Consider the following 12,576-nt stretch of genomic DNA (forward strand, 5'->3'; position numbering starts at 1 on the left):
ATTATTATTATTATTATTATTATTAATTACTTCCCTTCACCCTAAAATCCCTGGCAGGTTGTAACATTAAAACACTGTATTTAAAACAGCTGAAATCAAATTACGATCACAAAAATAAAGGACACACCTCAAGTGTCAGGCTGTTTTGCGGATTTGTAAGCAGCTTCAAGACACTTTATTGTGGAAAGTAATAAAATAGTCATAAGACAAGGCTGCGATTTTAGTTCCTATGCTGTGGACTTAGATGTTCAACATTCACCATCCATGCTACCTAGGGAAATCGGGATGCCTTTAATTACTATTTATTTATTGCTTGTCTGCTTTGCATATGGTATGACGCAAAACCCTGCTACTGCCCTTTTGGGTTCTTAGTAATGGCAGTAAAGGAAATTCGAAACAAAAATGAAGAGCCTTTCTACCAAGTAACAAAGCAGCAGCACGAGGGGGAGAGACCAGCCTTTTTGCCTCCAAGACCCGCAGCTCTTTCACCCTCCACTTACCCTGTCGTACAACTCTATAATCAGATGATAGGCAGCTTCGTCGCTCCCAAACTGGAAATCGACTATCCTGTCGACGCCAAGCTGCGTCACACTCACAAGCCTTCTGGTCTTCAGGTGCTTGCGACACTGTCAGCGGGGAGAGCACAAACAGGTCTCACAAAGGGACAATGAGGCAGAGTCGTTTGCTCCCCCCCCCCTGCAAAAAGCCAGGGTAGCTGAGGACTCCTACACCCCATAAATAAAAATGTAGATATCATAGTCTCTCATAAACTTTTGGATCGTTTGATATAGTTGAACAATGGCCTGATAACAGCAGGAGAAGCATGGTGTTGGGGAGAGTCTACAGTGGTAGTCATGTTACGGATGAGATCCGTTCCGGAGGCCCATCCACAACGTGAAAAACCCGCAACTCAAAGTGCTGCGTCTGCGCAGGTGTGCGGTGCAATTTAGCGCTTCTTTGCATGCACAAGAGGCAAAACCTGGAAGTAACCCATTCCAGTACTTCCGGGTGGCCACGGGACACAAGACGAAAACACGCAACCTGAAATGGATGTAACATGAAGTAAAGGTAAAGGGATCCCTGACCATTAGGTCCAGTCGTGACCGACTCTGGGCACTCGTCTCACTTTATTGGCCGAGGGAGCCGGCATACAGCTTCCGGGTCATGTGGCCAGCATGACTAAGCTGCTTCTGGAGAACCAGAGCAGCGCACGGAAACACCGTTTACCTTCCCGCCAGAGCGGTACCTATTTATCTACTTGCACTTTGACATGCTTTCGAACTGCTAGGTTGGCAGGAGCAGGGACCGAGCAACGGGAGCTCACCCCATCGCGGGGATTCGAACCGCCAACCTTCTGATTGGCAAGCCCTAGGCTCTGTGGTTTAACCAACAGCGCCACCCGCGTCCCAACATGAAGTATAACTGTATTTAAAAAAAGAAAAACCTATGGGGAAGGTCTGGCAGAAGCAAAGGGTGGAGAAGATGTGACTTTGGCTACCCGAAAACCTCCCCCATCACTTGTTTGGCTGCTGAGTCCTCAGCAGATATTGCTAGCCTGCCTGCTTCCAGAACTCACTCCGCCACATGAACACACATATCTATGTAAAACACTCCAAAGCCTTAGAGCATGGAGTGGAATTATTCACCTACTCCTGCCAGGAGAAGGACAGGTGAGAGCTCTCCACTCAACAAGAGAAAACCAAGGCACAAGCCTTGCTGTTATTTGGGCCTGTAGTCTCATACTGCAAGGTTCATACGTGAAAATGCAAAATGCTTGTATGGCTAGCCTCAAAGATGAAACGACAACATTAGCGGCTTGGCATGTTTTCTCTCTCCACCCCAGAAATCTGCAGCATGCAGAGAAAGATGCATTTACCTTCATTGCAAATCCAGATGGCATCATGTTCTTGGGCCACTCAAACTCTGTTGTGTGAATTCTTATGCCAGATTCCAGGAGAAGCGTAGCCTTGAGGTCTGGCCTAATGACAACAGAAGGCATCAGGGAGCATCTAGGCACAGATCTGGCGTAGATGTGGGCGCAACACATGCTCTTCCTCCTCTGGGAAGTGCAAGCTTGCATTTTTAATTTTTTCAAAATCAAACACTGAATTTGCATGCTGGCATCCACTCGCTCGCAATAAATTTATGCAGTTGGTAATCATAAAGATCCCCAGAACTGAGGTTTCCCACGAGTAATCACTTGAAGGATCTTTTTAACAATCAAGCAGTATATAAATTTTATGAACTAAACAATGTTTAGAAACTCAGGGAAAGTAGTGTGTGAAGATGCTTGGAAAAGCAAGGACAGGTGAACCTTCTCCCTATGTTTAACAACAGCACCAGGAAAATACATAATATGGGCACGCTATGCAGGGGAGGAAGAAGAGGGAAAGGTTGTAATCATTCACAGAAAGCAGAGGGGACAACATACACCTGTATCTTTGAAAAAAAGTCCCATTAATTTTAATGCATCTTGATTTCATGTACTACATTCAAAAGACTACATTCATAGGAAACAGATCCGTGTTCCAACTTCCTTTTCATACATAGTGTTCTAGTTTTGGTTGGCTATTTTATCTCACTGAAGATTGAGATACATGTAAGACACACATACAGATTCAAAAGTTAGAGATACCCTGAAGAGAGCCGGGATGACTAACCTGTGAGTCTCCAGATGTTACTGGACTAGAGCTCCCTGACCACTGGCCATGCTGGCTGGGACTGATGGGAGCTGGAATCCAGCAAAATCTGGAGAGCCAAAGGCTTCCTGAATTAAAGAAAACAAGGAAGTTTCAGCTCTTACTTCTGAAGGCGAATAAGGTATGTCTTATTGTCCACATCGTAAACATTGTTTACTCTCATTCCCAACAAGCTAAAAAAAGAGAGAGAGGAGAAAAGTCATTATATATTTATATTTTTACCAGTGTAAGGAAATTTATAGAAGACTGTTCTTGTTGCAAACACTGACTCAATATTTTTTTTAACAAAGAGCAACTGTTAATCTTATTGTGGTTAAGGCTGGAGGAGGCAGTGAAAGAACTGCTTCTTAAATCAAAAGGACAACAAATTAATTATAACACAAACATCTTTCTGGGCTAAGTCCAATCTGGAGTAGTCTTCTACGCTGATTATCTTGGAACAGGACTACAGTGGTACCTCTGGATGCGAATGGGATCCGTTCCGGAGCCCCATTCGCATCCAGAGTAGAACGTAACACGCGACTGCGTGACTGCACATGCGCGGGTCGTGTTTTGCCGCTTCCGCACATGCGCGTGACGTCATTCTGAGTGTCTGCGCATGCACGAGTGGCAAAACCTGGAAGTAATGGGTTTTGTTAATTCCGGATCGCCGCGTAGCGCAACCTGAAAATGCTCAACCTGAAGCATATTTCACCCGAGGTATGACTGTAGTGAGATAGAATCAATGTGACATGTAGTCGTGGGTCTCAAAATCAGCCAAATACAGTCATACCTCGGGTTAAATGTGCTTCAGGTTAAGCGTTTTCAGGTTACGCTCCACGGCGACCCGGATGTAACGGAGCGCGTTACTTCCGGGTTTTGCCACTCGCGCACGTGCAGATGCTCAAAATGACGTCAGGCGCATGCGAAGAAATGGCGAATCGCGACCCGCGCACGCGCAGACGTGGATTGCGTTCACTTCAGGATGCAAACGGGGCTCTGGAACGGATCCGGTTCGCATCCAGAGGTACCACTGTAAAATATGTGGCAGGTCCTACACAGGGCCAGCCCAAGATATGTTGGCACCTGAGGCAGACCCCAAAATAGCACACACCCTCTCCCCACCAGGGAAGATCTACATCAGGAACAAGGGATGAAGACTGGGAAAGAAAGAAGACTGGGATCTGTAGCCCCGGTGAATCCCACCCACTTTCCTTTTCCTTTTCTTTTTTTTGCTAAGTGCATAAAGCCCAGTGCATGCAAGTTAAATGTGTGTAAATTGTTAGTTGCCCGTATAGTAGTGCTCCCATGCCAGCGGCCTTCAATCGGCAGGTGAAAGAATGTAGCTCAGGATCAGGAAAGGACCCTTAAGATGTTGCTGGACTCTGACTCCCAGCACTCCTGACCACTGGCTACACAGGCTGCTGTGAGTTGGAAGACTCAGGGTTTCCCAAACTTGAGCTTCCAGCTGCTTTTGGACTACAACTCCCATCATCCCTGGCTAGCAGGACCAGTGGTCAGGGATGATGGGAATTGGGAGTCCAAAAACAGCTGGAAGCTCAAGTTTGGGAAACCCTGAGTCTGCCAACTCACAGCAGCCCCGTTTAGGGAAGCTTTTAATGTTTGATGCATTACTGTATTTTAATATTTTGTTGGAAGCTGCCCAGAGTGGCTGGGGAAGCCCAACCAGATGGGCGGGGTATAAATAAATTATTATTATTATTATTATTAGGAAACATTGCTAGGAGTCTAACACAGACATAGGCAAACTCAGCCCCCCAACTGTTTTAGGACTACAACAACTCCCATGATCCCTAGCTAGCAAGACCAGTGGTCAGGGATGATGGGAATTGGAGTCCAAAAAACAGCTGGAGACCCAAGTTTGGGAAACACTGCTAGGAGTCTAACACAGACATAGGCAAACTCAGCCCTCCAGATGTTTTAGGACTACAACTTCCATGTTCCCTAGCTAACAGGACCAGTGGTCAGGGATGATGGGAATTGTAGTCCCAAAACATCTGGAGGGCCGAGGTCGCCTCTGCCTGGTCTAACAACCAGGGGAAACATCAAATACAGACCAGCCTTCCTCTGGCGCCTTACAGAGGTTTCGGACTACAACTCCCATCAACCCCCAGCCAGCTCCCACGTGATTTGGACTACAACTCCCACCAGGCCCTGCTAACTCATGGGAACTGTAGTCCAAAGCTCCTGGGAGGCACCTGATTGGGGGAGGGCGGGGAGTGGGCGGGGCGAGGTAAAGGGGCGGGGACCAATGCCCAGGTGGGCGGGGCCTCCGTCGTCGCGGGGGCGGGGCCGCCGCCCGCCTGTCACGAGGCTCCCTCCTACCTCTGGCGCAGCTCGGCTATCACCGCCCGGATATCGACCGTGCTGAAGCGGGACTTCATGGCCGGGCCTCTCCTCTCCGCGGCGGACTCTGCCCGGCCTTCCCTCGCCGCCGCGCTGCCGGACGCTTTTCCTCCTGTCAGGCGCCGAATCGCCCGCGCGCATGCGCCTCGCGCCACGTGACCTACGGCGAGCCCACTAGGCCAAAACTGTTCCGGCGCGGCGTTAGGGAAGGCGAGGAGCTCCCTGCCGCCCTCTGCCGGACGGCGTGGAAATGGCAGCGCTTGAAAGTGCAGGAATTTAATGATGGGAAAGCACTTTTCGTATGCTCAGAGGTCCCCGCTATTTCTTCACCTTGTTCATGCATTGCATTTCTACCCCACCTTTCCTCCTTGAAGCGGAAGGCGGTGTTCCTAGGTCTCCTGCGAGGCATCCAGAGGGTGCCCTTATTGATGCTGATCTTAGCAAGGGCACCTTCTCCGCATATAATATAGCCCATAACAGCCTAGGACTTCTAGGACAAGCAATCCTCAGCCTCCCAAGATGCAACCATGCTCAGCTGTTGGCGGAAGCCCGATATGCAGATTTGATTTCAGATCTTGGGGTTTGGAGTTTGGCTGGCACTTAGGAGGAGAATTCTGAAATGTTTTATTTAGAGGAGCATGTTGCTGTGAGATGGGGAGCTTGGGTAGGACAGGGTTAATGGAGCAAGGCTTATTTAATACTCCTGACAAAGTTGCCAGGCACAGCTTTTGTTAAAGAAAGTACAGGTGATGCGTTTCCATGGCTACTGATTGTTAGGTGATCTCTCTCAAGGCTTCTGAATGGAGCAGAAAGAGGCCTCCCACTCAGCAGCTAAGAGTGATGTAATCTAAAAAGGGAGAATTAAAAACTGCAGTCAAAATAAAAAAAATTCCTTCCAGTAGCACCTTAAAAACCAACTAAGTTAGTTCTTGGTATGAGCTTTCGTGTGCATGCACACTTCTTCAGATACACTGAAACAGAAGTTGCCAGATCCTTCTATATAGTGAGAAGGTGGGGAGGGGTATTACTCAGAAGGGTGGTGGGAATGGGAGATTGGCAGATAGCTGAGATGAGCCTGTTGACGACTCTTAACGACTGCAATAGGTCTTAAAGGAAAAGGCAAGGGGTGAGAAGGTGAAAAATGGCTTAGTCATGTATAATGAGATAAGAATCCAATGTCTTTGTTCAAACCAGGTCTCTCCATGGTTTTAAGTTTGGTAATGAGTTGCAATTCAGCAGCTTCTCTTTCCAGTCTATTTCTGAAATTCCTTTGTAGTAAAACAGCTACTTTGAGATCTTGTATAGAATGTCCTGGGAGATTGAAGTGTTCTCCTACTGGTTTCTCTGTTTTGTGATTCTTGATGTCAGATTTTGACTATGGCAGACCAACACGGCTACCTATCTGCAACTTAAAAACTGCAGTTAGGCCAGACTGAGAGAGAGCCAAGGTAAGCCTCTGTAAGCTCTGTCTGAGAGGATACTCTTGAGAAAAGTGGATTTGGGCCTTGAGTGTTTAAATCTGGGATGGGGAACTGGATCCCACAGTGGGTTGGCTACATGCCTTCCACACACACACACACACACACACACACGAAAGCTTATACTCAGAACAAACTTAGTTGGTCTCTATAAGGTGCTACTGGACAATTTTTTTATTTATTTCGACTGTGTCAGACCAACACGGCTACCTACCTGAAGCTACACACAAAGAGAGACGCCAAATTTGGCAGGTGGGCAGTGGTGCCCACCTGCCATTCACATGGCATCAGGTGACCTGCTTTCCTGAGCCGAATGTTAAAAATCAGACGGTGTGAACAAAGTCCCAGGGCTCTGAAAATGCTGGTTAGTGGTGCCTATAGGACAGGTGGATATAGAATATTTTTGTTTTGACAAGTTTTTGCACCTGGATGAAGCCACCTCTGCCTTAGGTGTTTTGTGTTATTAATTAATTAATTAATTACTATAGTACATTTCACCCACTATTCTTTTGTTTTTCAGCTTTCCAGTTTTAAAACAGTAGACTTTTTAGCTGTTTTTATTATATGACCGTAATCACCTTCACCAGCATGTAAAAGGCAACTCATTAATTGATCAATAATGATGTAATCCTAACGGTGGCTCCATCCATGCTCGGCCTGTAATTTTGCAAATAAATGCAAATATTACAAAATACCAGTAAGTCTCCAGAGACCTCCTTCTAATGGAAACAAAACAAAACCAAACTGGGAGGGGTGGCTAACACCCCAGAGGACAGGATCACACTTCAAAACGACCTTGACAGATTAGAGAACTGGGCCAAAACAAACAAGATGAATTTTAACAGGGAGAAATGTAAAGTATTGCACTTGGGCAAAAAAAATGAGAGGCACAAATACAAGATGGGTGACACCTGGCTTGAGAGCAGTACATGTGAAAAGGATCTAGGAGTCTTGGTTGACCACAAACTTGACATGAGCCAACAGTGTGACGCGGCAGCTAGAAAAGCCAATGCAATTCTGGGCTGCATCAATAGGAGTATAGCATCTAGATCAAGGGAAGTAATAGTGCCACTGTATTCTGCTCTGGTCAGACCTCACCTGGAGTACTGTGTCCAGTTCTGGGCACCACAGTTCAAGAAGGACACTGACAAACTGGAACGTGTCCAGAGGAGGGCAACCAAAATGGTCAAAGGCCTGGAAACGATGCCTTATGAGGAACGGCTAAGGGAGCTGGGCATGTTTAGCCTGGAGAAGAGGAGGTTAAGGGGTGATATGATAGCCATGTTCAAATATATAAAAGGATGTCACATAGAGGAGGGAGAAAGGTTGTTTTCTGCTGCTCCAGAGAAGCGGACACGGAGCAATGGAGCCAAACTACAAGAAAGAAGATTCCACCTGCTTGGACAAGTGGGGTAAGCGTAGCACTAATTTTCAAAATGTGCTTAGATAGACTTAAGCCAGCCTGATAGCAAAGAGGAGTATTGTTTCCAGGGATAATAGGCACTTTGCACAAGTTCAGAGACATGTGCATTTTATTTTCAGAAGAGAGGATGCCCAGGGTGGTGGCTTTGACCTGGGCGAATTCAGCATCCGGTTGGATCTTGACACACTGAGGACCATTGTATTGATGCTGACCTTAGCAATGCACTCATTCAACAACATACTGTAGTCCACAGGGACGCGGACTTATAAAAAATATTGGGGGGGGCCCGGGAAAGCTCATGAATAATAAATAAGCTCATGAATATGCAAATAAAGTGGCGCCGCCGCCTCGTGAGCGAATAGGGGAGAGCGTGCTGCGCCTATTAATCAGCTCCAAGGACCTTCTGCTAGGGAGGTAGGGAGGTAGGGAGGGAGGGAGGGAGGGGAGCCCTGGATCGCCCTCTGTTTCTGTCTTGCAAGAAACAAGGAAACAGGAGGAAACATTGTATCCGCTGTTGCTACATTTTGTAGCGCGCTTCTTCCCCGCTTTCTGCTCTCGGTTTCTTGCGCTCTCCTGGCGGATCGCGCGCTCCAGACACGGGGCTGCTGCTTCCTGACTTCGGATTGGCTGCCTCTCACCTTGGACGATGCCCATTGGTCAGCGATGGTTCTTTGAGAAATCCTGATGTTTCATTGAGGGGTTTCGGGACTCTATTGAAGGGTTTACAAGCCTTCAATAATCTCCGGCGCTCTGCTGGAGGGGCGCCGGAGATTATTGGGGGGGGCGGAGCCCCCCCAAACAAATTTTTGAGGGGGCTCGGGCCCCCTCAAGCCCCATGGAGTCGGCGCCTATGGTAGTCCATAGCAGCAGCCTAGAACTCTGGAGCTAGAGCAACCTTCCAGGCTCAGATCCAAGGAGCTGGGATTACAGGCAAGAGCCACCACACCAGGGCTCCTTGTTTGCTTCCTGTGTGTCCATCATCCAGAAGATGGCAGCAAAGATCAAAACACTGAATCAACACTGTATTCTCAAATGAATAAATAACTTTCAGACAGTAGGAGCTGTTTGACAGTGGAACCGGCTTCCTCAGGAAGTTGTGGACTCTTTCATTGGAGGCTTTTAAGCAGAGGTTGGATAGCCATCTGTCATAGATGCTTTAGTTGAGTTTCCTGCATCACAGGGGATTGGACCAGAAGACCCATGGATCCCTTGCAGCTCTACACTTCTATGATTCGTTTCCTGCTTGGCAGGGGGTTGGACTCGATGGCCCTTGTGGTCTCTTCCAACTCTATGATTCTATGATTCTATGAAACCACAGGTGGGAAGAGGGCTCTTGTGGTCGAATCCTGACTGCTGGTTTCCCACAAGCATCTGGTTGGCCACTGTGAGAACAGGAGGCTGGACTAGATGGGCCCTCGGCCTCATCGAGGAGGCTCCTCTCACATTCTTAAAATAATGAGAAATACTCTTTTTTTCTGTTCAGAAAACCCACCTACGTGGGCTGTGTCTCCCCAAACTGCTTAGATGCCCACAGCTGATCGCTAGGACACCACCACAGTCCTGCCTATATCATGATGGTTAGAGACTGTGTGTAAATGATCTGCTGTGAGAATAGGCAGAACATAAGAAAAAGCCTGGCAGGATCAGGCCAAAGTGGGACCATAGTTGGGAGACAATGGAGGAGTGCGCCTTTGGGGGTGAAACATGTTTTGTTGCAGCTGAAGGCTGATGAAGGCATCTGGTTGTGCTGCTACAGATGAATCATGACATGAATCAGTATGTTTCCGAGCACAATTCAAAGTGTTGGTGCTGACCTTTAAAGTCCTAAACAGCCTCTGCCCAGTATACCTGAAGGAGCGTCTCCACCCCCATCGTTCAGCCCGGACACTGAGATCCAGTGCCAAGGGCCTTCTGGTGGTTCCCTCATTGCGAGAAGTGATGTTACAGGGAACCAGACAGAGGGCCTTCTCGGTAGTGGCACCCGCCCTGTGTAACGCCCTCCCAGCAGATGTGAAAGAAATAAGCAGCTATCTTCTTTTTGAAAGACATCTGAAGGCAGCCCTGTTTAGGGAAGTTTTTAATATTTAATGCTGTATTGTTTTTAACACTTGATTGGAAGCCGCCCAGAGTGGCTGGGGAAACTCTGAGGAGATTTCACCCCTCCCATACCCAAGAATCTCCTGACCATCTCCTGATGGTTTCTGCTGACTCTCCACAGAGAAGAGGAGGCGTGTCCTGCCTATTAACTTATTCTGCCCAGCAACATATCTGTGTGTGAGAGAGTCAGTCAGTCAGTATATCGGAGAGAGTGAGAGTGTTAGAGATCCTAGAGATTAGATTGCTGCTAAGAGCAGCTGCAGACTCTCAGTATAGCATTGCTTTATGCTCAGAATATTTAGCTCTGTATATAGTTTTGTACCATAGTTGTAGATATTTACAGAGCTGCTCTCCGAGTGGTTTATACTCTGCAAGACTCTGCAAAACTCTGCTGCGCAACGACTGAAGTATTGAGACAGTGAATCTGGTGCTCTCAGCTCTCAGCTGTGAGTCCACAGCACTGTGACCGTTTCCTGCGGGAAGGAGGTCTCTGGCGGTGCTACCCAGCTCGCCCAGCCCAGTCGGGGTTGAGGTGCAAGAGTCCAGTTGGTGCACTGGCTCTCTAGGGCGATGCTGACAAACTCAGCCAGATGGGCGGGGTATAAATAATAAATTATTATTATTATTATTATATTTCTTCTCTCTGCGCTCCTCCAAGCAGTCCTTCCTCCTCTGGTCACTGCTGTGGATGCAGGACCTGGCTATCCATCCTGTATTGCGGTCATCTGCAAGGGATTCCCACACAGCGGGGTTGATATTGTCAGCCTTCACGTCTTATAATTCAGAGTTGGATTTGGTCCCTGAAGCCAACTCTCCACAGAGCAAATCCTTGGGGATCCTGCCATCTTCCCTTTTGTGGACATGACCAAGCCAGTGTAGACATTGCTGGGAATGTGGCCTTGGGAGAATATATGTTTGAGACACTGTCCTGCTGTGCATCTCTCCTGACAGTTGGAAGTTGCGCACAGCTCACTTCCATAAAGCAGCTTGCTCAACACACAGGCCTGGTGGACCTTCATCTTGTTGTTGTTGTTTAGTCGTTTAGTCGTGTCCGCCTCTTCGTGACCCCCTGGACCAGAGCACGCCAGGCACTCCTGTCTTCCACTGCCTCCCGCAGTTTGGTCAGGCTCATGTTGGTAGCTTCGAGAACACTATCCAACCATCTCGTCCTCTGTCATCCCCTTCTCCTTCCGCCCTCCATCTTTCCCAACATCAGGGTCTTTTCCAGGGAGTCTTCTCTTCTCATGAGGTGGCCAAAGTATTGGAGCCTCAGCTTCAGGATCTGTCCTTCCAGTGAGCACTCAGGGCTGATTTCCTTCAGAATGGATCGGTTTGATCTTCTTGCTGTCCATGGGACTCTCAAGAATCTCCTTCAGCACCATAATTCAAAAGCATCAATTCTTAGTCAATCAGCCTTCTTTATGGTCCAGCTTTCACTTCCATACATCACTACTGGGAAAACCATAGCTTGAACTATACGGACCTTTGTTGGCAAGGTGGACCTTCATCTAGGCCATCATAATATTGCAGGATGAGCACTTTGGGTTAACAATGTTCTCTCCTTTTTGTTACTTTATATTTTGTGTTCTGCACATAGCTGTCAACTTTCAGATTTGAAAAGAAGGCAGCCTCGAAAATGAGGGAGCAGAAGCCTCACCTGTCCCGGGGACAGTCTACGGGATATCTAACAATCCAGGTTAGCAGCGGGAAACAATGCTGGAATAAGGGAATTTCCCGCAAAAAAAGGGAAGGTTGACAGCTATGGTTCTGTATGTTCTTACATTCTGGAGTTGCTCTGAGACGTTTTATGTAGCAAGCAATGAATGCAATAAATATTAAGTCCTTTTTATCATATTATATTATGATGGGGTGGTGCTGTGGGTTAAACCACAAAGCCTGGGGCTTGCCAATCAGAAGGTTGGTGGTTCGAATCCCAGCTACGGGGTGAGCTCCCGTTGCTCGGTCCCTGCTCCTGCCAACCTAGCAGTTTGAAAGCACGTCAAAGTCCAAGCAGATGAATAGGTTCCACTATGGCGTTTCCATGTGCTGTTCTGGTTCGCCAGAAGAGGCTTAGCCATGCTGGCCACATGACCCGGAAGCTGTACGCCGGCTCCCTCGGCCAATAAAGCGAGATGAGCGCCACAACCTCAGAGTCGGCCATGACTGGACCTAATGGTCAGAGGTCCCTTTAGCCTTTACCATGATGGGCCTTACAAGAGCTGAGACCTGGGACGAGAAGGAGGTGAAAAAGTCGCCTGAGGTCTTTTAAGAAATTGGACAGGACAGATAAGCTTTGCATGAGATCAGCTGCAATTCAGGAGAGGGCGTGGTCTGCATTCCTCTTCTCCCGCTCTTACATATCTTCCCTTCAGGCAAGGGAGCGCTTAACGAGAGGCCGCAAATATGTCAAATATTGCTATTTTATCTCGGCTCCCATCCACGTGCGTGGCCCTTTAAGGAGACGTGAGGCCGAGTCGCGCAGCAACTGACGTAGATCGCGCGTTCTCGGCTCATGGGGATGACACGAAGCGCG

The 12,576-nt window shown here is 47.9% G+C and overlaps 1 protein-coding gene across 2 annotated transcripts in view; it reads right to left on the bottom strand.

The window, feature by feature from the left end:
• NEMF (nuclear export mediator factor) overlaps positions 1-5,197 on the bottom strand; it is a 42,602-nt gene extending 37,405 nt beyond the window's left edge. Inside the window, exons 1-4 of one of the 2 annotated variants that reach the window (XM_083514623.1) lie at positions 5,025-5,197; positions 2,804-2,872; positions 1,877-1,979; positions 501-626 (exon numbers count right to left, since the gene is read on the bottom strand). In XM_083514623.1, coding sequence (XP_083370749.1) covers positions 501-626; positions 1,877-1,979; positions 2,804-2,872; positions 5,025-5,083 — 357 coding nt within the window. In that variant the 5' untranslated portion in view covers positions 5,084-5,197. The remainder of the gene's footprint in view (positions 1-500; positions 627-1,876; positions 1,980-2,803; positions 2,873-5,024) is intronic. The other variant, XM_083514624.1, reaches the window with a different exon arrangement.
• Positions 5,198-12,576: the final 7,379 nt, after the last annotated feature.

Source organism: Podarcis liolepis (assembly GCF_965112155.1).
Source record: "Podarcis liolepis genome assembly, chromosome: 1".
NCBI lineage: Eukaryota > Metazoa > Chordata > Lepidosauria > Squamata > Lacertidae > Podarcis > Podarcis liolepis.